General features: G+C 56.2%; 1 protein-coding gene across 11 annotated transcripts in view; it reads right to left on the reverse strand.

Moving 5' to 3' along the window:
* The window catches only part of AGRN (agrin), a 68,867-nt gene that overhangs the window by 33,625 nt on the left and 10,055 nt on the right, over positions 1-25,187 (reverse strand). For 6 of the 11 annotated variants that reach the window (XM_074558754.1, XM_074558759.1, XM_074558755.1 and 3 more), the window contains 5 exons: positions 14,417-14,437; positions 5,648-5,695; positions 2,573-2,788; positions 1,872-2,096; positions 846-1,070 (listed from right to left, as the gene is read on the reverse strand). In XM_074558754.1, coding sequence (XP_074414855.1) covers positions 846-1,070; positions 1,872-2,096; positions 2,573-2,788; positions 5,648-5,695; positions 14,417-14,437 — 735 coding nt within the window. Of the gene's footprint in view, positions 1-845; positions 1,071-1,871; positions 2,097-2,572; positions 2,789-5,647; positions 5,696-7,670; positions 9,360-14,416; positions 14,438-25,187 lie in introns of those variants that run through there. The other 5 variants (XM_074558764.1, XM_074558756.1, XM_074558762.1 and 2 more) reach the window with 2 other exon arrangements.

Below are 25,187 nucleotides of genomic sequence, written 5' to 3' on the forward strand. Positions count from 1 at the left end.
GGGGCAGTTAGTGGGGGTTTTAAAAATAGCTTTCAGGTTCACTACTGATTTTTTTAATATATTTTTCAGGTTCCGCACTGATGCTTAAGTATTGTTTCTTCAATACTTTTAAGGTTCTGTACTGATGCTTTAAGTTTAAACTTTTATGTTTTTCTTATATGAATATAAAAGCCTTAAGTTTAGGCTTTTATATTAGTATATAGTGTGTTATGATAAATTATATCAATTATACATAATATATATAACTATGCATAATAATTATACATTATACAATTATGCATTATATTAAATATATGTTATATATATTATATTTATTATGTGCATCTATATAATGTATTATATAATATAATATATAATATATAATATATAATATATAATATATAATATATAATATATAATATATAATATATAATATATAATATATAATATACCATATATATTTTTATTTCTATTTTTTAATATTATTATTTCTATATATATTTCTATATATTTGATTAATATATTATATTATAATATATAATTAATGCATTGTATAATGTGTATTTATAGGTTCTTTTATTTATATATTATAATACCATTGTATTTTTCTATATTTAATTATATATTATATGAAGTACCTAATTTAATCTAATAATAACCTAATAGTAACCTAATAATATAATCTATATCAATATATATTTTAATATTGATAATTTAAAAACTAAATTCAAAAGAACATATGAATACATTTAGCAAAGAACTGCTACTATTTTAAAAAGAATACAGCCTCTAGCCTCTGTTCTAGGCAGCCCCATTGGGCACCCAGGGATGCTCTGAGGAGGAGGATGAGGAGGGCGGGCACTCACCCTGCGGCTGGCACTGCCCCGAGCGCACCTTCTGGATGTCCATGCCGCGGATGGCGCCCGAGCGGGCCATGGCGCACTCGCTCTCGTAGGTGACGCCGTCGTCGCCGCACACGGGGTCCCTGCCCGGGGGACAGCCCTCGGGCCGGGGCAGCAGCTCCGCCCGCCGCGTCCGCGGGTTCACGCGGCACACGCGGCCCGGCTCGCTCGGCACGGCCTGGCACGGGTCTGGCACGGGCGGGAGGCGGGGTCACTGCCTGCCCTCTGGACCGGTCACTCCCTGCCCAAACCCTGCGCAAACCGCGGCTTCCCAGGCTCTGCTCCCTCCCGATACAGCCCCAAGAGCCCCCAAATCTTCCTTTGTGCTCCGGGGAGTCACTCCCTGCCCAAACCGGGGTGTCCCAGGCTCTGCTCCTTCCCCAAGAGCCCCCAAATCTTCCTTTGTACTCCTAAGGACTCAGTCCTTAGTGAGCCCATTTCCAAAGGGAACAGCACTGGGATAAACTCTGACTTTTCCCCCATCCTGAGCTGCTTTTGGGATGCTGCAACTCCAGGATGCTCTAATTCCAGAAGTTGTCCAGGATGCTCTAATTCCAGGATATTCTGATTCCAGGAGCTGTTTGGAATGCTCCGGCTCCAGGATCTCTTTGGGAAGCCGGGCAGCAGCAGCAGCAGCAGCATTTCCCTGCCCAAAGCAGGGCCAGGGCAGCAGCAGGAGGAGCTGACCCCGGTGCTGGAGTCAGCAGGGCTGGAGCACAAACACCCGAGGGAAGGAGGCACTGCCTGGTTCTTGGCTCAGCAGCTGTCACCAGAGTGACCTTTTGCTGTCCACAGTGACCTTTCACTGCCCAGAGTGACCTTCTCCTGTCCAAACTGACCTTTCCCTGCCCAAACCACCCCTTTCCTACCCCCTGACCCTCCACCCTCCTCCTCCTCTGCTCTCCCATCTCTCCTTCCCCCAACACCCCCACCCCAGGTGGGCACATTTTTTAACCCCCTCCTCCCCGAGACATTGGAACCCCTGCTCACCACAGGGGCCATCGAACTTCTTGAAGACGTTCTCCTGCTTGTCGCAGGCGTGCTTGTTGAGGTGGCACTGGCTGCGGTAGTCGCGGCCGTCGCTGCCGCACACGGGGCTCTCGGGGACGCCGCTGCACGACGAGGGGCACACGCACTTGGCGCCCTGGCCGTCAGGGGAGGGGACACACGTGCTGCCAAAGCTGCACGTCACCTCGGCACAGGGGTCCTTGGAGCCTGGGGGACACGGGAGGGGACACGGTGAGGGCATGGAACGGGTGAGAGCATGGAACAGGTGAGGGCACGGCACAGGATGTTCTGTTCCTCTTGTGGAATAACCCAAATATATCCCAATATCCCCCAAATCCATCCCTCTAAATGCCCCAATCCAGCAGCAATGGATAATTTTCCATCACTTTTCCTCCTGATCACAGTTTGCTGGCCCCCAAAGCAGAGCTGGTGATTCCTCAGCTTCCCTTCCCAGCCTTTGGTGTCCCAGGCCCAGCCCGTGGCCATCATTTCTCCATCATTTCCCCACCATTTCTCCACCATTTCCCCACCATTTCTCCACCATTTCCCCACCATTTCTCCTCCCTACCACACTCTCCTGACACCCAAAGCGGCTCTGATGCCCCCAGCCCTGTGCCCATCCCTCCAGCCACACCCCAAGGTGTCCCTGCCCGCCCTGGGGACAGCCAGGGCCCCTCACTCACCGCAGGGTCCCTTGCTGACCACCTTGATCCTCCTCTGCTGGTTGCACTGGGCCCTGTCCAGCTCGCACTCGTTGCTGTAGGTGGAGTGGTCGGAGCCGCACACCGGGGCCACCACGGGGGCACAGGGACCCTTCCTGCACACGCACGAGGCCTGGCCCGGCTCCGAGGGGCTGCGCTCGCACACGGCCCCGAACCCACAGAGCATCCCCCGGCACCCTGAGGGCACAGGGACATCCCAATGGGCATGGGGACATCCCAATGGGCACGGGGACATCCCAATGGGCACGGGGACACACACACAGGGGGCACAGGGACCCTTCCTGCACACGCACAAGGCCTGGCCCGGCTCCGAGGGGCTGCGCTCGCACACGGCCCTGAACCCGCAGAGCATCCCCCAGCACCCTGAGGGCACAGGGACACACACATGGGCACAGGGACACACACATGGGCACAGGGACACACACATGGGCACAGGGACATCCCAATGGGCACGGGGACACACAGGGATCCTTCCTGCACACACATGAGGCCTGGCCCGGCTCCGAGGGGCTGCGCTTGCACACGGCCCCCAACACACAGAGCATCCCCTGGCATCCTGTGGGCACAGGGACATCCCATGGGTACAGGGACACACACACGGGCATGGGGACACACACACAGGGGGCACAGGGACACACAGAGCACCTCCCGTCACCCTGCAGGCACAGGGACACACACATAAGGACATGGGAACACATGAGGGGCACAGGGACACACACACAGGGGACCCCAAACCTTTCCCTAAAATCCAATTTCCCCCTTCCCTGGTACAGCTCCATCCATTCCTTGAGGCGTTCCCTGCCCCAGTGCCCCCCAATTCCCCCCCAGCGCCCCCCACACGTCAGAACCAGAGCCTGACCTACATAAAAGGGAAAGGAGGAAGCCTAAAATCAAACTCCTCATTTACACTTCAATTCCCAGGCGTCTGCCTTTGACTGCCTGGAGATTCAGGAGCTGCAAACCCAGAGATAAATCCCAGGAAATCAAAAGGAAAGGGATTCTCCTCCTCTCCTGCCCCAGCACGAGATAAATCCCATAAATCCTGGGAAATCAAAAGGAAAAGGATTCTCCTCCTCTCCCAGTGGTATCTAAAGGGATTCATCATTTTCTGAAGAGTCTGAGTCTCTCCTGCACTTCCCAGAGCTGCTCTTTCCCTCCCTTTGGGGTTTTTTAAAATGCAGATGAGGTGTAAGAATTCCAGGGGATGGGAATTGTGGGGTTCATCCTGAGGGAAGGGAATGGGGAGTGGGAATGGAGCTGGGGCTGGCTTGGCCATGGCCATGCCCTGAGACACAGAGTTAATTCTTAATTTAAAGTACAAATCTATTTCAGATTCAAGTGGAGAATGGGATTATTCCCATTCATCTGAATGAATGGTTTAAATTATTTAGTTTGCAGTTTACTCACATAATGGAATATGTTGTTTTAACCTGTTTAATCTGTTAAATTTACTGTGCTCAAAAAAAACCTTATATTGGTAAAAAAAAAAACTTGTGCCCAAAAGGGGCAGTAGAAATGGAAGGGCTGGGCATTAATTAATTCGGGAAGGGCATTAATTTGGGGTGAGCATTAATTAATTTGGGCTGGGTGAGGTGCCCCTTGCCATGGAGAGCAGCTGGGCTGGTGCTCCTGTCCCCCAGCCCAGTCCTGATCATCAATATTCAAATATTCAGCCCCGCCCAATCAATATTCAAATATTCAGCCCCACCCAATCAATATTCAAATATTCAGTCTCACCCTACCAATATTCAGATATTCAGCCGTGCGCATCAATATTCAAATATTCAGCCCCACCCTATCAATATTCAAATATTCAGCTCCATTCATCGATATTCAAATATTCATCACATCACCCAGGGTGGGGAGCGAGGAGGAGCCCCTTCCTGCACCCCAAACCCGAGCTCTGGCTTTGTTAGGCTGGACAATGACCCTGCCCAGCTTTGGGAGGGGAAGGGACCTCCCCAAACCCCCAGGTTCATCCAACCCTTTATCCCCCAGCTCCTGAGCAAACCTCATCCAAATCCCAGCATTCTCCCAGCCCAAACCCTGTCCCAAACCACACCAAACCCACCCCAGGCACACAGCCAGCACAAACCCATCCCCTCCCTGTGTCCCCTGACCCCCAAACCCCTCCTACACCCTGGCACCCCCAGAACGGGCCCTTCTCCATCTCCTGTGGGATCTTTTGGAGGTCTGGCATCTGCCTGGGCCGGGCTGTTCATGTTTTGGAGCCCTGAGCAAGGAGTTCCACCCACGTGGGGGTTTATTTTTTGCTCGAGATGCCTTTCCCCGGGCCAATTATAGATTAATCACATTTTATCTCACATCCTTTTCTCCCCCACCCCCAGCAGGGGAGGCAAAAATGAGGGAAAAAATAATAATAATAATAAAAAAAAGCAACAAGCAGGTTATTAATTGGCTGCTGTTTTCTGTTTGCTGGGCTCTTATCTGTGCACGTGGAGGTGGGGGAAGAGCTGCCAGCAAAGGCAGGGGGTTTAAGCCTGGTTTTAGAAAGGGAACAAAGCTCCTGTGATGGTTTTATCTCAGCCTGGGCTTGCCTGCCCTGCATCCAGCAGCTCCTGAAGCTGATAAGAACCTCACAAAGAAAAAAAAAAAAAAAACCAAAAAAACCCCAAACCCAAAGTTCTCTGTGAAACCAGAGGAAAGGTGGGAGAAAATGCAAGGCTGCAGAAATTCCCCTTTTGCAGCCCTTCCCTGCTTCCAGCCAGGAAAATATCTGGGAAAAAAGAGCACCGAGGGGCTCCTGCATTCCCTGCTCACCAAAATCCTGAATTCCCAGGAAAACCCCTGGGAAAAGGGAGCACTGAGAGGCGCCTGCTTTCCTTCCTCACACAAATCCTGCATCCCAAAAAAATCCCTGGGAAACGGGAGCACTGAGAGGTTGGGGGACACTCGGCACTCAGCCCCAGGGGTTTGGGGACACTCGGCCCCAGGGGTTTCAGGGCTTTGGGGACACTCTGCACTCACACACTCAGCCCCAGGGCTCTGGGGACACTGGGGACACTCTGCACTCACCATCCCGTGGTGGCGGCGGCGTCTGCGTGAAGTAACTGTTGGGTTTGTCTGCAAGGAAACAAAAACCAGGGAGCTGTCATGGGTTCCCCGGGCACAATCCTGCCCCAGCCCTTTTTGGGATGGAGTTTCACCCCTCCTTGAGGAGATCTGGCTCCCAGGAGCTCCTGGAAGCAGGAGGGAACAGCAGGAAGGGGAGGCAGCATTCCAAACCCAGTTTGGGATAGCCCCAGGTACTGATGGAGCTGTCATGGGTTCCTCAGGCACAACCCTGCCCCGAGCCATTTTTGGGATGGTGTTTACCCCTCCTTGAGCAGGTTTGGCTCCCAGGAGGTGCCAGGATCCCCCAAAGCCAGTTTGGGGCAGCCCCAGGTTCTGATGGAGCTGTCATGGATTCCTTGGGATGGTGTTTGCCCCTCCATGAGCAGGTCTGGCTCCCCCAAAGCCAGTCTGGGGCAGCCCCAGGTACCAGGGGAGCATCCCTGGGAGCAGCCCCCAGTCCCGGCAGGGCTGGACCTGCCCCAGCCTGTCCTACCCCATCTCCTGGGGGCCCTGGGGCCAATCCTGCTGTGGATCACCCCACACACACACCTGGGCACGCACCCAGCAGCTCAGCCCAGAGCAGGAATGCTGCAGCCCCCTGCATCATCTCCTGCCCTTCCAGATCCTCACATCCCACAGTCATCATTTACACCAGCCCTTCCAAATCCTCACATCTCCAGCCCTTCCCAAATCCTCACATTTCCCAGATCATCACCAGCTCTTTCCAAATATTCACATCCCACAATCATCACCTGCACCAGCCCTTCCAAATCCTCACATCCCCTGGATCATCACAGCCCTTTTATAAACCCTGCCCTCCCCTGGATCATCTCCTGCCCTTTCCAAATCCTCACATCCCACAATCATCACTTGCACCAGCCTTTCCAAATCCTCACATCTCCCAGTCATCACCAGCCCTTCCCAAATTCTCACAACCCTCAGATCATCATTTGCACCAGCCCTTCCAGATCCTCACATCTCCCAGTCATCACCAGCCCTTCCCAAACCCTCACATCCCCTGGATCATCATCAGCCCTTCCCAAATCCTCACATCCCCTGGATCCCCACCCGGATTAGGGATGGAGCTGCCAGGAGCAGCAGCAGCAGCAGCAGCAGCAGGTGGGAGCTGTCCTGGCCCACGCAGAGCCGCCTTCACAGCTCTGCTCCCTCTTCCCTGCCAGGGAAAAGTGGGACAGGGAGCTGCAATCCAGGATTGTCCCCAAGGCAGCCCCAATCCCAGAATTGTCCCCAGGGCAGCCCTAACGCCGGGATTGTCCCCAGGGCAGCCCCAATCCCAGAATTGTCCCCAGGGCAGCCCCAATCCCAGAATTGTCCCCAGGGCAGCCCTAACGCCGGGATTGTCCCCAGGGCAGCCCCAATCCCAGAATTGTCCCCAGGGCAGCCCCAATCCAGGATTGTCCCCAAGGCAGCCCCAATCCAGGATTGTCCCCAGGGCAGCTCTAACACCCGGATTGTCCCCAAGGCAGCCCCAATGCCAGGATTGTCCCCAGGGCAGCCCCAATCCAGAATTGTCCCCAAGGCAGCCCCAATCCAGGATTGTCCCCAGGGAAGCCCTAATGCCGGGATTGTCCCCAGGGCAGCCCCAATCCAGGATTGTCCCCAGGGCAGCCCCAACGCCGGGATTGTCCCCAGGGAAGCCCCAATCCAGAATTGTCCCCAGGGCAGCCCCAATGCCGGGATTGTCCCCAGGGCAGCCCCAACGCCGGGATTGTCCCCAGGGAAGCCCCAATCCAGAATTGTCCCCAGGGCAGCCCCAATGCCGGGATTGTCCCCAGGGCAGCCCCAATGCCGGGATTGTCCCCAGGGCAGCCCCAACGCCGGGATTGTCCCCAGGGCAGCCCCAATCCAGGATTGTCCCCAGGGCAGCCCCAATGCCAGAACTGTCCCCAGGGCAGCCAGGAGCTCCGGGAGGAGCCCAGCCTGGTGGCCCCTGGATCCATCCTGCCCGCTCAGGGACACCTACAGTTATTGAGGAAGAGCAGCACGGCGAATCCCAGCGTGGAGGTGGCCAGCAGGATGAGGCAGATGTTGCAGGGGATCATGAAATACCTCACCACCAGGGACACCTTGTGCTGGTAGAGCCGGTCCCGCTCCAGGGCCCCCGGCGCCATGGGGTACTGGCACGCTGTCATGCTGGGACCCCCAGGCTCTCGGGGATCCCTGTCCTTGCCCCCGCGTGCTTTTGGCAGTTTAGGTTTTCCCAGAGGTTCCCATCTCGGCTGGCAGCAGGGTGGGGGCACCTTCAGGACTCTGTGCCCGGCGGTGCCATGGCAGAGGCGTGGCCTTGGGGACAGCTTGGGGACAGCTCCGGCGGCACAGGGACACTCAGCCAGCCCCGAGGTGTCAATCCATGGGTGCCCACAGAAAGGAAACCAAAACGCCCAGAAAGCAAACCAAAATGACCGGAAAGCAAACCAGAATCCTGGCGCCGAGGGCTCCAAACCCGCGGCTGAGCCCAGCAGGACAAGGACACGCCGGGGTGGGAACGGTGGGGATGTGACAGCAGGAGCAGAGCTGGGACAGGGACAGTGCCAGCACAGGAGCGCTCCCAGGCTTGGGAATATTCTCTGGGATAACGGCTGAGATCCTCCAGGATAACCTCTGAGATCCTCTGGGATAATCTTTTGGGATCCTCCAGGATAACCTCTCAGATCCTCTGCTGTATCTTCTGGGATAACTGCTGAGATCCTCTGGGATATCTTCTAGGATCCTCAAGGATAACTGCTGAGATCCTCCACGATAACCTCTCAGATTCTCCGGTATATCCTCTGAGATCCTTCAGGATAATCTCTGGGATCCCCCAGGATATCCTTTCAGATCCACACCAGTCTCACTCGGGGCACACAGAGCTCCCTCGCTGTCCAGCAGCCTCTGACCCTCCGCAGGTCCTCACAGCCAGGAGCAGCCAAAATTCCAGGAGAAACCCAAAATTCTGGGAGCAGCCAAATTTCCAGGAGCAGCCCAAAGGATTCCCAGAAAACCCAAAATTCCAGGAGCAGCCAAGATTCGGGAGCAGCCCAAGGATACTGGGACAAGCTCACAATTCCAGGATCAGCCCAAGCATTCCAGGAGCAGCCAAGATTCGGGCTCAGCCCAAGGATTCCAGGAGAAGCTCAAAATTCCAGGATCAGTCCAAGGATTCCGGGAGCAGCCAAGATTCGGGAGCAGCCCGAGGATTGCAGGATCAGCCCAAGGATTCGGGAACAGCCCAAGGATTCGGGAACAGCTCAAGGATTCAGGGCTGCGGCTCAGCCGCACCGCGCTCAGCCCAAGGCAGACGCTCCCTCTCTCCCTCCGAGGCTCCTCTCAGCTCCATCCCCGCTGCCTCCCCAGGCCAGCCCGGCTCTCCAGGACCCAGCCGAGGCTCGGCCCGGCGGGCGCGGGCCCGGCTCGGTTCGGCTCGGCTCGGCCCGGCTCAGTGCCCGCCTGGCGCCGCTCGGACATGCCGGTGCCTCCCGGGCGGAGCGCGGCTCGGCGGCATGGAGCGGCTGCGAGGGAGGGATGGGTGGGTGGGATGGGTGGGTGGGAGGTGGATCCTATTCCCGGTGGTCTCCGTGCGCCCCCCGCGCGGGGAAGGGGCCGCGCAGCATCAGACAAGGGAGCGGCAGCGCGGAGCGAGCCCGGAGCTGCCCCCGCCCCGCATCCCTCCCTCCTTCCCTCCCCACCCTCCTCTCCCTCCCTCCGCCCGCCCCTCGGCCCGACCCCGGCGAGCCAACAAAGGGGCGCGGGGGCGCAGGGGCGCGGCGCGCACAAAGGGCGGGGGCGGCGGGGGGCGCGCAGGAGCCGCTCCCCACCCGGGCACGGCGAGGGAGGGGCGGGGGACCCTCCCCAGGACCCCCGGGATCAGCACGGAGGGGTGCGATGGGCGGGAGGGGGCTCAGCCCCTCCGGCTGCCCGCACCTCTGCCGGCATCGCCCCCCGAGAGACCCCGGGGACGGCAGAGCAGCAGGAGAAAACCCGGTTATTGTTTTTGGGGTGTTACCGGCACAGGCTCCCCAACACCAGCCGGGAGAAAGGAGCAGGGATGGATGGAAGTACTCCCACCCTGCGGGCTGTTCCTGCGTCCCTCTCGGATGGGGACGGTGCCACCAGCAGGGCTGCGGGGAAGCCAGAGGAAGGTGAAGGTCCAACAATGGGCAGGGATCGCTGCTGCCCCAGCACAAACCCAGGAGCTCGCCCTGCCCTGCCCTGCCTCGGGTGGGGGCTCTGCCAGGATGGCAGAACACAAACATTCCCTTCCCCTCTCCCTCTGCGGGCCTGGGGGCTGCGGCTCCATCGGGGCAGCTCTGGGGGCTGCTCACAATTCCTGCTCCCCACTGAATTCCTGCTCCCCGCTCCTCCCAAAAGGAACCGCTCGGGACAAAACCCTTCGCCAGGGGCAGGCTCTGCTCCCAGCCCTCCCAAGAATCCTTCCCTCCTCACCTTGGCAATGCACCTGCAGCCTGAGGAACACAGAGATTAAAGAACCCTCCCTCCCACGGGGACACGTGGGGACACTGGGTGGTCCCCCTGCAGGAGCTCCCTGTGGGATGGACACAAATTGCCCCCCAGCCACCCCACAAACCCCCCTGCTCCTCTCCGAGGGCTGGGAGCATCCTGAGGCGCAAATCCAAGAAAAAAAATCAGAGAAAAAAGGGGGAAAAAAGCAAGTCACATCCAGGAGATTGCTCCTCTTTAAACCTGCCTCGCTCCCTGCATCCTTCTGCTATTCCTGCATCCTTCCCATCCCAGTTCCTCCACCATTCCTGTCCCAGCTCCCCAGTCCTTCCCATCCCAGCTCCTGCATCCTTCTGCTGTTCCTGCATCCTTCCAGTGCCTTCTCCTGCATCCTTCCCATGTTCTCCCCTTCCATCCTTCCCGTCCCAGCCCCTCCACCCTTCCTGTGCCACAGGTGCCCAATTGCTGCCCTGCTGTCACCTCTCTGTCCCCTCCACAGCCCCAGGGCAGGGCTCCAGAGCCAGCCCAGCAGGCCAGGGTAGGGCTCAGCCTTGGCTGTGAACAATTCCCAGAGGGAGCCCAGCTTTGCCTCCTCCCCGAGCTGCTTTCACATGCAAATCAGCCCCGTCCCTCCCTGTCCCCCGCGGGGCCACTTTCAGGGGCAGCTTTTGTGTCCCCAGCCCCAGCAGGGACACGCTGGCTCCTCATGCTCCTGGGAAACCCAAACACTGTGTCCCTGTGGGATTTGGGATGGGATGTGACACTCTCAGGGTCCCTTTGCCCTGCTCTGACCCCAGTGGGGTCACCTTGGGGTCCATCAGTGTCCCTGTCCCCAGAGCCACCCAGCTGCCACCTCTCTGGTGACACTGGCAGCAGGGACAGGACAGTGTCACCTGCTCCCTCGGCCAGCCAGGTGTGTTCCTGGCCTGTCACCTCGGCCGGGAAGGAGAACCCAGCAAGAGATGGCCGAGCAAAAAAGGCCAGAAAGTAAAAAAATAAAAAGAGCAAAAAGGCAAAAAAGAAAAAAATCCAAAATGGCCATAAAAGCCTAAATGGCCATAAAAGTCAAAGTAGGCATAGAAGCAAAAAGAGGCCATAAAAGCAAAAAAAAAAGAAAAAAGTGTAAAAGTCACCTTTGGCTCCCAAATGGGCAGCTGAGAGAGCCAATCCAGGTGTCACAGCCAGGCCAGAGTGTGACAGGAGGGTGACAGGGGGGGCTGGGGACAGCAGGGAGGGGTTATCCCAAAATTCCTGAAATATAGATATATAGATTCTATATTTATCTATATATATAATAGAAGATATATTCTATATATTCCTAAGCTGCCAGGAATATACATTATATATATTCTATATAGAATAGAATATATAGAATATTATATATTCTATATAATATATATAATATTATAGATATATAATATTATATATAATATTATATTATATTATTGTAATATTATAATAGATATTATAATAATATTATAATGTTATATATACATAGTAATATGTATCTATAATATATATTATCTATAATATATATTCTATATATATCTATAATATATACTATAGATATATATAGAATATATAGCTATATAATATTATATATTATATATTATATATTATATATTATATATATAATAGAATATATATGCTGCTCCATGGGAGCAGCAGCCTGAGCTTGAGCTTAAATTCCCTCCCGTTCCTCCCAGCTCCCAAAACCCCGATCTGCTGCTCGGGAGGATGATTGACAGCTGTCAGTCACGCCCTCCGAGGCGCGGCTCCCGCTGTTGCCAGGCTGATTCCCCACCTGGCCGCCTTCCCGCTAATCCTGTTTGGCAGGGAGCTAATTGGGATTTATCTGGCAGCGCCCAGAGCCTGCCGAGCGCTCCGTGCTTCCTCCCCGAGGCAGGAGCAGGAGCAGGAGGAGGAGGAGGGAGCCTGCGAAAGGCGCTCGCTCCTTCTCCCTTTCCCCATCCCCGCCCGCAGTTATTCCCGGCTAATTACCGGAGAGAGGAGCGGGGAAAGGGGGGGAAAGCGGGGATTTTAATTATTTCATTTAACACTTGGCAGGACCCAGCTTGACTCCCCGCTGAGCAGCGCCTGGAAATAGAGAGCTTTTAAAGGAATAAAGAGCTTTTAAAGGAATAAAGAGCTTTTAGGGGAATAAAGATCTTTTAGAGGCTCTCGGCGGGAGAGGAGGGAGCGGGGCTGGCGTGTGCGGGGATTGTAATTCACACCATTCCCAGGAAACATTCCCAAGGCGCGCTCCCAATAAACGCTGCCACTCCCGCAGTGCTGGGTAAGCGCTGCCTCTTCAAAAAAAGGGTTTTTTCCCCATGAAACATTCCCAATAAACGCTGCCCCTCCCGGAGAGATGGATAAGTGCTGCCTCTTCAGAAAAATGGGATTTTCCCCATGAAACATTCCCAAAACGCATTCCTAATAAATGCTGCCCATCCTGGAGTGCTGGGTAAGCGCTGCCTCTGAAAAAGAGGATTTTTACCCTACTGAAGAACTTTGTCCAAGCAGATCCAACACTGCGCCACCGCAGCCAGGACAGAGCAGAGCAGAGACCGTGACAGCCCCGATGCTGTCCCCTGTCCCCAACAGAAGCCGGGACAGAGCAGTGACCGTGACAGCCCCGATGCTGTCCCCTGTCCCCAACAGGAGCCGGGACAGAGCAGTGACGGTGACAGCCCCGATGCTGTCCCCTGTCCCCAGCAGAAGCCGGGACAGAGCAGTGACCGTGACACCCCAGGTGCTGTCCCCTGTCCCCAACAGAAGCAGGGACAGAGCAGTGACCGTGACAGCCCCGATGCTGTCCCCTGTCCCCAGCAGAAGCCGGGACAGAGCAGAGCAGTGACAGCCCCGATGCTGTCCCCCGTCCCCCCGCGATGCTCCGGCAGCGGAGCCCGGCGCCGCCCGGAGGGGAAGCTGCGCTGCTCCGCGGGCTCGCACCGCCACCTGCCGCCCTTACCGAGCCTCTCCTGCCCTTCCCGAGCCTGTCCCGCCGCCAGGAGCTCCAGAAGGAGCGGGGCAGAGCCCGGAGCGGCTCCACAGACCCGCACCGAGGAGGGGACAACCAGGGGGACACACAGAGGACACACCGGACCCTTCCAGCCCTTGCCCATCGCACCCAGAGGGGCTGCACGGGGCACAGCACGGCATTCCCAGCACTCCAGCTCCTTTTCCAGCGGCTCCGGAGAGCCATGAGCAGCCAGCCCCGGCTCGGGACAGCCAGCCCCGGCTGCTGCCCCGCTCCCACCGCTGTGGCATCGCTGGCACCGGGAATGGCACGGGAAGGACCCGGGATTCCCGGGATCCGCGGGGATCGGGAAGCAGCCGCCAGCAGAGGATGCTGTGGGCTCGGGAAACGTCCCTGTGCTCCTCCCCGGGTTCAATGTCCCCAAGTTCGGTGTCCCCGTGTCCCCCCTGGCAGCGGGGCTCATTCCCAGCGCATCCCTCGGGATCAGCGAGGAAATCCGGCTTTATCAGCTCCCTCCACAGCTGGGGCCGATCAATCCCCTCAGCTCCTCTGGCAGCGAGGGGCAGCTGAGCTGGCACAGCTTTGTCCCTCCTGACATCACCCCAAAAAGCTGCTTTGGGCTGGCAGTGAGCCCAAAAGTCCTGGGGTGAGCAGAGAAGGGAAGAGGAGCAGCTCCAACCCTAAATTTGGGGCACTCCTGGTTCAACCCCTTCTCCTCAGCTCCTCTGGCACCCAAACCTTGTCCAACCTGGCCCTGGGCACTTCCAGGGACGTGCCAGCTCCTCTGGGCACCAGTGCCAGCATTTACCACCCTCACTGTTAAAATGTATTCTATTTTTTCTATAGAATAAATAAAATACATCTCTCCTCCAGCTTAAACCCATCCCTGCCACTCTTTCCTTTTCCCTGAAATTTCCCAAGGAATTCCTGCACACCTGGAGCTCCCCAGCTCAGCCAGGAGCAGGACAGGAATTCCCTGGATCTCAGCAATGCCCAATCCCACCCAGTGCTCCCAGTTTGCCCCAGTGCCCACCCTCCCAGGCTGCTGGTGGAGGTGAGAGGCTGAGGATGGAGAGGAAGATGAGGGAATCACTAGGTGAGGATGGAGAGGAAGATGAGGGAATCACTAGGTGAGGATGGAGAGGAAGATGAGGCAAGCAGAGGTGAGGAGCTCCCATTGCTCCAGGACATCCTGAGGGATGAGGATGACAGGGACTAGGCCAGCCAGGCTGATGGTGGATGGAGAAAATGGCAATTTTGGGTTTTTATTTTTTAGCCCCACCACTTACCGGCCAGAAGCTTCCTATGTTCTTTAGAAAGCAGAGGAGGAGAAAAAGGAGAGAAGAAATCAGGTTAGAAGCAGGAAAATCAGGAGCAGCCCCCAAGCTTTGCTCCTCCCCAAGCCCCCTCTGCCACCTGCCAGGGAGGAACTGTCACCAGGGGACACCAGGGGACAGAGAGGGGACAGCAGGGATTTTGGGGACATTAACCCTGACAGGGAACTGCCCCAGGGGACAGCAGAGGGACAGGGAGGGGACACAGCAGGGCTGGCTGCTGTGGTTTTGGGGACATTCCTGTTTGCTGGGGGGTGTCAGCTCTGACTGCCACCCTGGGGACAGTGGCACAGTGCCCGGTGCCACATCAGAGCCACGCTCCAGGAGCTGTGCCTGGCACAGGAGCTGCTGCCACCACCCCTGGCACTCCCTGGTGTCCCCTGGCACACCACCACACCCCTGACGGCAGCCCGGATGTGCCCGGGACAGGTGACACGGGACAATGACACGGGACAATGACACGGCACAGGTGACAGGGGACAATGACACGGGCCAATGACACGGGACAGGTGACAGGGGACAATGACACGGCACAGGTGACACGTGCCCAAGGCCAGCAGGCAGGAGCAGTGCCAGGGACACAGCCCCATTACTCCTGGGCATTCCCAGCCTTCCCCAGCCACGTCCCCCCGGGCTGTGGTGGCGCCAGGGCTCGGGGCTGGTGACAAAGTGACAGTGCCACCTCCTAGTGTGGACAACTGGGAATGTTCCTCACCAGGATCCAGGGAAATCAGGGCAGGGAAATGATGGAGCTGCCTGGCCAGGAGCTCCAGAATTCCCCCAGGGAATGGGAACAGCAGCTCTGAGCACTGGGAGGGGACAGAAGGGGATGGGAGGGGACAGGAGGGACAAACCCCAAACCTGCCCTCAGAACACGTGGAGAGAGGGGGAAATGGGGAAAAGGGTCAGGGGGCTCTGGGAGAGCTGCTGGGGCTGCTGCAGGGTGGGGAACGTGGTCCCACAAGGGTTAAAAGGGCCTTGGGTGCCCTTGGCTACGCTGGACATTGACCATGAGCTGAGGGTCACCATGGGGACACCAGACCATTCCTGTGCTCGGCCACATTGACCCAGAGCTGCAGATGGACACTCCAGCCCCATCCCACACAATTCCTGCCCTCTCCACGGCCCCCTGTCCTTCAGAGACCCCTCAGCCACACTGGACACTTCACCATGAGCCAGACTGGACACTTGACCCCATGGAGCCACAAGCCAAGGATGACTCCTGGAGACTCCAGACCATTCCTGTGCTCAGCCAAATCCACCCAGAGCTGCAGATGGACACTCCAGCCCCTTTCCAGACAATTCCTGCCCTCTCCACGACCCCTTGTCCTTCAGCGACCCCTCAGCCACACTGGACACTTGACCCCATGGAGCCACAAGCTAAGGATGATTCCAGACAATTCCTGTGCTCAGCCACAGCTCCAGACAGACACTCCAGCCCCTTCCCACACAATTCCCATCCAGACCCCTCCCCAGCCCAGCAGGGCTCCCACATCCCCTCTGATTTCCAGAACAAAAGTGCCATTGAGCCCAGCCTGCCTCTCCTTCCACCCCCTCCAGAACTCCCCCAGATTTCTGATTTTCCCCTTGCTGGAGCTGCAGCTCTGTGGGGCATCTCTGAGCATCGAGGAGAGGCAGGGAAGTTTGTTTTGGCCCAGGTTAAATAAATCCAAACCCGAAAGCAGGAGGGCGGGAGGCTCCGTGCCAAGGTCAGGGGGAAGTTTCCTGTCACAGACAACTTTTATGGAAAATCCTTTCTTTGGGATTTTTCCTGCTGGGAAGCTGAGAGGCCTCAGCAACAAAATGCAAACAATGGTTTGCTGCTGCTGTGGGATGCAACAGGTGCATCTGTGATTAGCCCATGTTGGATGTTTGTAATTGATGGGCAATCACAGTCAGCTGGCTCGGGCTCTCTGTCAGAGACAGAAGCGTTGTTATCATTCTTTGCTATTCTTATTCTTAGCTTAGCTAGCATTCTGAAACATTTTCTTCTATTCTTTTAGTATAGTTTCAATGTGATATATGCCATAAAATAATAAATCAAGCCTTTGAAGCATGGAGTCAGACCCTCATCTCTTCCCCAATCCAAAACCCCCATGAACACCATCCCAACCACCCCGGGCACGGGGAGCGGGGCAGGGCAGGATGGTGCTGGGCCATCCCCTGTGGCACCCAGCCCTTCCCTGCCCGTCCTGTGAGTCACTGGCACCGCTGGCAGCCACGTGTGGCCTGGCCAAGCCGCCAGCTCCCGGGGCTGCTCCTGAGTCACCGCCGGGCTTTAACCCAGACAGGGGCAAAGCTCAGCCGGGCACGCTGCGCTGGGCAAAGCCCGCACGGATCCCAGCTGAAAGGAGGATCTGGATTGGATTTAACCCAAGCACGGGCAGGGCAGGGCAGGGCAGGGCTGACTGTGCCAGCTATCCCAGGAGGGGAAGCTGCTCCTTGCAGGGATGGGATTGGGCAGCTGGGAATAGCCAGAGCCAGCACAAGGGGCTGGGAAAGCCAGGACAGGCACAAACAGCTCCAGCAATTTCACCTTGCAATCCCTCAGAGATCTTTCCTCCAGCTTGCCAAGGAACTGAGGAATTTTTTGAAGTCCAGGGCACACTTTTGTTAATTACAGACTAATTAGGCACGTTAGAGCACATCAGCACCAAACTCTGACCCTGCCTCCCTGCAGAGCTGGGATTGTGGGATTGGGAGACGAGGTTTTGGGACTGGGAGATGGGATGGGAGCTCAGGAGCATCCCAGGGAGCTCAGGGGCATCCCCAGAGCCAGGATGGGACAGAAGGAGCAGCCCCAGAGCAGGGATGGAAGCTCAGGGGCAGCCCCAGAGCCCCATCAGGACAGAGGGAGAGGAAGAGGCCGGCTCTGCCCCACCTTCCTCCCTTCCCCAGCTCTGCAAGTCCCCGAAAGGCTGCCAGGATTGGAACCAGATGTGTCGGAAGCGTCTCATTAGCTGTAATTGCTTCGGGAGGATTTGAGGTTTCCCCTCTCTGCCACCAGCACCAAAAGCACTCGGAAGGAGCGGGACAAGGGGAAAAAACAACCCCTCGAGGCAGAGCCTGTGCTGCACAAACGTTTGGGGAAAGTTTGTTCAGCCGGGGCTGGCGGCAGGCTGAGGGATCTGAAACCATCCCGGCAGATTAGGCTGGAAAAACTCCGCCTAAATCCCACTTTCCTGCCTCAGCAGGGCCAAATGAGCCGTGAAATGGGCTCAGAGCTCAGGCCCTGGCACCCTCCAGGCTTCCAGAGGGGGAAAACAGGCACAGGACGTGCCAGGAGCTCCTTCCCAAAGCTTGGGACACACCAGAAGCTCCCAGAGCTCCTTCCCCACAGCCGGGGACACTCCAGCAGCTCCAGGCATCCCTGGCCCATCCCTGGGTTTCTCCTTGGCTCCCAGGGCTGATCCAAGCTCTCAGAGCAGGCAGGTCCTGGCAGGGAACAGAGCAGGGACCCCCAAACCCCGGCAGGATTCAGGGTTTGTGGGTCTGGATGGGATCCAAGCCCTTCCAAGGCCCCGTGGCACCCAGGGCCAATCTCTCCCTGTGCTGCACAGGTTTCCCAGGCCAGGTGTGACCTCCCACCTGCTCCATAATCACCTCTTTGCTCCTGGGCTGAACTCCCACGGATCCCCACGAAACTACCAGGACTGCCAATCTGTGGCACAGATCCCCGTGAAACCACCAGAATTCCCAATTTGTGGCATGGATCCCCACTGCTCCCCACGAAACCACCACAATTCCCAATTTATGGCATGGATCCCCACTGCTCTCCATGAAACCACCACAATTCCCAGTTTATGGCACGGATCTCTCCACAGTTCTCCCCACCAGCGCTGGGTTTGATCCCCCCTCCCTCAGGGAGCAGAGCAGAGCCACCCTGCTGTCCCCAGCTCTGGATCCATCCCCTCCATGGGGCTGAGCTGTGCCCAGCCCTGCTGAGGGGTCTGGGGGGGAATTACAGACAGAAATCCAGGGAGCAGCTCCCTGCATCCCAAACCCCACCAGAAGTGTCACCATCTGTGTGCAGGGCTGTGCCTGTCCCTGTGTCCCCATGTCCCCATCATGTCCCCATCTGTGTGCAGGGCTGTGCCTGTGTCCCCATGTCCCCATCTGTGTGCAGGGCTGTCCCTGTGTCCCCATGTCCCCATCTGTGTGCAGGGCTGTGCCTGTCCCTGTGTCCCCATGTCCCCATCTGTGTGCAGGGCTGTGGCTGTCCCTGTGTCCCCATGTCCCCATCATGTCCCCATCTGTGTGCAGGGCTGTCCCTGTGTCCCCATGTCCCCATCATGTCCCCATCTGTGTGCAGGGCTGCGCCTGTCCCTGTGTCCCCATGTCTCCATCTGTGTGCAGGGCTGTGGCTGTCCCTGTGTCCCCATGTCCCCATCATGTCCCCATCTGTGTGCAGGGCTGCGCCTGTCCCTGTGTCCCCATCTGTTGTCCCCTTTGCTGGGACCCCATGCCTGTCACCAGCCCCGGGTGGGGCACATGATGGTGGCTCAGAGGAGGAGCTGCAGCCCCTGATTTTGGTGGGAGCGGCACAAGGGGGCCAGCAGCAGAACCGTGGGGCTCCTCTGGGGCGTCCCTGTCCCCAGCACAAAGGGCGCCTGTGTTGGAGGCTGGCGCTGCTCCCTGGGCACGCAGCCAGGGCTGGCAGCTCCCAGCAGAGCAATCAAAGCCCTGCTTGTGCTGCCGAGCCCCCCGAGCACGGCTGGGGCACCCACGCAGGGAGGCAAGGCCACAGCAGCCTGCCGGGACAGCCTGTGCACAGATGGGGACAGGCTGGGGACACGGGGACAGCCCTGCACACAGATGGGGACACGGGGACAGCCCTGCACACACATGAGGACACAGGGACAGCCCTGCACACACATGGGGACATGGAGACACGGGGAGAGCCCTGCACACAGATGGGGACATGGAGACACAGGGACAGCCCTGCACACAGATGGGGACATGGGGACAGCCCTGCACACAGATGGGGACATGGGGACACAGGGACAGCCCTGCACACAGATGGGGACAGGCTGGGGACACGGGGACAGCCCTGCACACAGATGGGAACACAGGGACAGCCCTGCACACAGATGGGGACATGGGGACAGCCCTGCACACAGATGGGGACAGGATGGGGACACGGGGACAGCCCTGCACACAGATGGGGACATGGAGACACAGGGACAGCCCTGCACACTGATGGGGACAGGCTGGGGACATGGGGACAGCCCTGCACACAGATGGGGACATGGGGACAGCCCTGCACACAGATGGGGACATGATGGGGACATGGGGACACAGGGACAGCCCTGCACACAGATGGGGACACGGGGACAGCCCTGCACACAGATGGGAACATGGGGACAGCCCTGCACACAGATGGGAACAGGCTGGGGACACAGGGACAGCCCTGCACACACATGGGGACAGGATGGGGACACGAGCCAGCCTGGGCAGAGGAAAGGCTGGGCCACGGGCACGGGTGGGCTCCAGGATCCCTACAAACCCTTCCCAGGGCAGGAGCTGGGAATGATGTCCCAGGCCAGGATCCATCCCTGTCCCCACCATTCCAGCACAGACACCCCAAATCCCTCCTGCTGCTGGCACGGATCCAGTGATGCCAAAACTGGACAGGATCAGCTCCCACTGGCAATTCTGAGCCCACATTCCCAGCACAGACCCAGCCCCTTAGCCCACCCCAGGCAGAGCATCCCAGCTTCCCAAATCCCCCCTCCCCAGCAGCAGAGCCTCTCCAGCGTCCCCATTTCCCTGCAGTGTCCCCAAATGCCAGCTCCCCCCAGGAATCCCACCGGCCTCTCCTTTTCCTTTTTGCTGCTTTAAAGTCGCTTTTCCGCCGCCCTGAATAATTGACGGGAACATGAAAATTTAAACTCTTTCAAGATCCCATTAAAATTCATTCCCTTCCCCTCTGGAGAATTGCCACTGCCAGAGTCCCATGTAGGGCAGCTGCCTCCCTCCCCAGGATTTACCTCCAGAGCAAATTCCCTCGGAATTGTTCCATGGAGACCCAAAACAGCATCCTGCATCCCTCCCCAAAACAGCATCCTGCATCCCTCCCCATCATCCCTCCCCAAAGCAGCATCCTGCATCCCTCCCCAAAGCGAGCCTGCTCATCCCATCCCTCCTGATCCCAGCAGCAATCCTGCAGCTCTGCCTCCTCCTGCCCCCTGAGGATCCAGCATTCCCAGGATAATGGATCCTGAATTTTCCTGCATTCCCAGGACAATGGGATCCTGCTGTGATCCAGGGCTGCAGCCCCTCATCCCCTTCCTCACAAGAATTGTGGGCTGGGATTCCCAAAATCCCTCATCCTCAGTTAGTCCTGTTGGGCATCCCATTTTCCCTGACCCTGAGGGATAACCGAGGAATAAACTCAGGAATAACCTCAGGAACAACTGAGGAATAACTTAAGGAATAATCTAAGGAATAAGTGAGGAATAACCTGAGGATCACCCTGAGGAATAACCTAAGGAATGACCTAAGGAACAACTGAGAAATAATCTAAGGAATAAACCGAGGAATAACCTAAAGAATAACTGAAGAGTAACTGAGGAAACCATCATACAGCATTAAAAAATCGAGTAAAAAATAAAGGCCAGAGCTGCTTTCAGTGCTGTTAAAACGCCACCAATGCCACCAAAGCCTTTTCTGGGAGCACCCTGTGCTTCCCAGCTGCTTGCCAGCCCTCCAGAGGCTGCGGGGCAGCTCGGGTTTCCCAGGGAAGCTGGAGTTAATTAACTGTCACAGCCCTGGGCAAAGCCCTCCCAATTCACCCCACTTGACCAAGTGACCCTGAGGATTTGGAGCAGGCTCCATAAATCCAGAGCCACGTGGGGTTTGTTTTCCTGGAGGGAATTGCCAGGGAGTTCACACCTCCCTTTCCAGCACAGGGACTCCATCCTCAGCATCCCTGAGATTCCCTTGGCCAGGGAATGTTTTATATCCACGTCCCTGTAATGAGGACAGAGGGGTTTTATCCTGCCCAAGGAACAGGGAAATCCATCTCACAGCCTCAGGAACCACACAAACCACCCTCGTGTGGCTTTTCCTGCCCCACTTTCCATCCCAAAGAGAAGAGCAATGATGTTCTTACCTAATGAATAATCCACAATCCACCAGGGACGGGGCAGCGCATGGAAAGAAAAACAAAACAGGGAAAAACAGCTGGATCAGAACAGGGGAAATCCTGCTCAGGAAAAGGGCCCAGCCCTGCTCCTGCCTGGCATGGCAGCAGCTGGACCCTCACCCCAACAATGCTGCAGACCCTCCTCCCTCTAGGGCAGAGATTGCCCCAAAAAAGGTGCAGAACCTCAGGGAAGAGATTTCCCCCCAAAAAGCCTCCAGCCCACCCTGCAGAAATTTCTCCCCCAAAAAAGCTGCACCCACAGAGATTCACCCCAAAAATCTGCAGTGTCATAGATCAAGGGGTCACCCAATACATTTGCAGCACCCCAGGGTAAAGATTCACACAAAAAAACCCTGCATTTCCCTCAAAAATTCAGCCAAAACACCCCTGCATTTCCTCCCAAAAATTCACTCCAAAAATCCTGCAATTCCCCTGAGAGATTCACCCCCAAAAAACCTAAATTTCCCCCAGAAATTCACCCCAAAATTCTGCAATTCCTCGCAGAGATTCACCCCAAAAACCCCTGAAATTCCCCCCAGATTCATGCCAAAAAGCTGCAATTCCCCTGAAAGATTCGCCCCAAAAATCCTAAACTTCCCCCCAGAAATTCACCCAAAAAAAACCCTGCAATTCCTTGCAGAGATTGACCCCCGAAAAGCTGCAGCCCCATAGATTAACCCTAAAAATCCTGCATTTCCCCCCAAAAATCCTACATTTATGCTGAGATTCACCCCCAAAAGCTGCAGCCCCCAGAGCAGCGGGTCACCCCAAAAAGCTGCAATTCCTCACAGAGATTCACCCCAAAATCCTACATTTCACCCCCAAAAGCTGCAGCCCCAGAGCAGGGGTGACCCCAAAGCTGCAGCCCCAGAGCAGGGGTGACCCCAAAGCTGCAGCCCCATAGATTAACCCTAAAAATCCTGCATTTGCCCCCAAAAATCCTACATTTATGCTGAGATTCACCCCCAGGCTGCAGCCCCAGAGGGCAGGGCAGGGCTCCTGTGCTCCCGCCCCACAGCAGGGAGGCCAAGGGGCAGCAGCTGTGCCAGGGCCGTGCCAGGGTTGCCAAGGCTGCCGGGCTCTGTTATCCACCAACAGCCTTTGAAGTCAGGGCCCAGGAATGTCCCCATGCCAGGAGGGGGGACGGGGACCCCAGGGCCAGCAGGGGCACCTGGTGCTCCCCAGAGCATCCCGGGCACAGCCCTGGGCAGGGACACGCAGCACGGCCAGCAGGAGCCACTGAGTTCATGGAACTCACAGAATTCATAGAATCAGAGAATTCACAGAATCACAGAATGCACAGAATCCACAGAATGCACAGAACTCACAGAATTCACAGAATCATAGAACTCACAGAATCAGAGAATTCATAGAACTCACAGAATTCACAGAATGAATTCACAGAATCACAGAATCCCCAGAATTCACAGAATCTACAGAATCAGAGAATTCACAGAATCCAGAGAATCCACAGAATTCCAGAATCCACAGAACTCTCAGAATCACAAAATCCATAGAATTCACAGAATTCCAGGTTGGAAGAGGCCTTCAAGACCATCAAGTCCAACTCTCAACTCAACCCTGGCACCCAGTGGTGACTCCAGCACCTCCCTGGCTCCTGGGAATTCCAAAAATTCCCCCGAAATTCACAAAATTCCCTCAAATTCTCACAATCCCCAGATTGGAAGAGCCCTTCAAGACCATTGACCCAACCCCTCAACTCACCCCTGGCACCCAGTGCCCCATCCAGGCTTTGTTAAACACACCCAGGGATGGGGACTGCATCCCCTCCCCAGGCAGCCATTCCAGAACTTTATCCCCTTTCTGTAAAAAACTTCATCACCCTTTCTGTAAAAACCTTAATCACCTTTCTGTAGAACACTTTTCCCCAACATCCAACCCGAATTTCCCCACTGGAGGGAACAAGGAGCTCCCTGAGGAACTGAGGCCTGACCTCGTTATGGCGCAGCTGGAAGGGCCCAGCAGAGCCAATTATCCATTTTTATCCATTTTTATCCGTGTTTTACCCATTCTCCACCCATTCCAGAGCTGAGATGTGATTTCCCCCACCCACAGCCTGGCTCAGCACCCTGAGCTCCCCCAGGCCATCATTGCCAGGTCACAGCTCCTGGGGCCACATTCCAGCCCTTTCCTGACAGGGCCACCCCACGGATGGACAGACAGACAGACAGACAGCTGGGAAGTGTCTGTCCTGCAGATCCCAGGGCATGGGGTCAGCCTTCTGAGCTCACAGGGAAAAAGTCCCTGCTGGAAAATGGAGCAAAAGGCACGGGCTGTGTGTGTGTGAGTGTGTGGAAAGCAGGATTCTGGATCTGCAGCTGGGCCCTGCTCTTATCAGGACAGACATGGTGGCCAGAGGGTCCCCAGGGTCCCCAAAGAGCAGCTCCAGCCCCCTCTGCTCCTTCCTTCCACCCTCAGCCTGCTCTGGGATGGATTCCAGAGCTGCTCCAAAGGGTTCCCACGGCTGGGAGGGCCAAAATCCTCCCCCGGGGATGGAACAGGGCTGTGAGCACAGCACAGGCCATGGAAACACCAGAGCCCAGGGCTCCCAGAGCTCCCAGTGCCCAGGGAGGCTCAGAAGGGATAATGCACAGATAATGTCCCTCACCCTCCCAAGGCTTCCTCCACTCCTCCTTTGGAAAAGCCCAGCCTGAAGGACCAAACCTCCATGGAAAAGGAGGGTCTGGGCTGGGAATGTCCCCACCATGCCCATCCCAGAGCCTGAACCCCCAAACCACAGCAGGGACACAGCTGGGGCAGCCTGGCACTGCCAGGAAAGGCTGGAAAAGGCTCCCTTGGGCACAGAAAGGACAAGTGCAGGGCCTGAGCAGGGCTGGGAGAAACAGAAAAACCATTCCAGCTGGGATTGCAGTGCCTGGCAACTGAGGCTTCCATGGGCCACAGCAGCAGCATGGGAGGGTCAGCCGGAGGCAGGAGAAGCTCTGGGATGCAGAGTTTACAGGGAATTTGGCAGGGATGCTCAATGTGAAGCAGAGCAAATTTCACAGAACTCCCCCAAACCTCTCCCAAGTTGCGGAGTTTAAAGGGAATTTGGCAGGGATGCTCAACGTGAAGCACAGCAAAACCCCTCCCAAACCTCCCAGCAGTTTTTATCCATCACTCCCAAACGGAACAATCCTCTTGTGTCCATTTGGACATGAAAGCCTGACAGGTTCCTGGTGCTGCATCCCCAAAAAAGGCTCCATGCCACTCCAGCAGCAGGGAAATTCCAGCTCCTTCCCCTTTCCCTGAGCAAATCCTGGGGAAGCAGAGCAGGATCAGGGTCTGTCTGTCCAAGGCAGGAAAAAGAAGGCAGCAGGACTGGGATGTGATTAAAGCAGCTCTGGACTGAAAAATAGCCCTGCACCAAAAAAAAGTAAATCTGGACCCCAAAAAACAGCTTTGGACACACAAGAACAGCCCTGGACCCTAAAAAACAGCCCTGGAACCAAAGAAACCAGCCCTGGACCCCCCAAATAAGCCCTAGACACAAAAAAAAGCCCTGGACCCAAAAACCCAACCCTGCATCCATAGAAACAGCATTTGACCCCCAAAAAA

Source organism: Zonotrichia albicollis, chromosome 25 (assembly GCF_047830755.1).
Source record: "Zonotrichia albicollis isolate bZonAlb1 chromosome 25, bZonAlb1.hap1, whole genome shotgun sequence".
Lineage (NCBI taxonomy): Eukaryota > Metazoa > Chordata > Aves > Passeriformes > Passerellidae > Zonotrichia > Zonotrichia albicollis.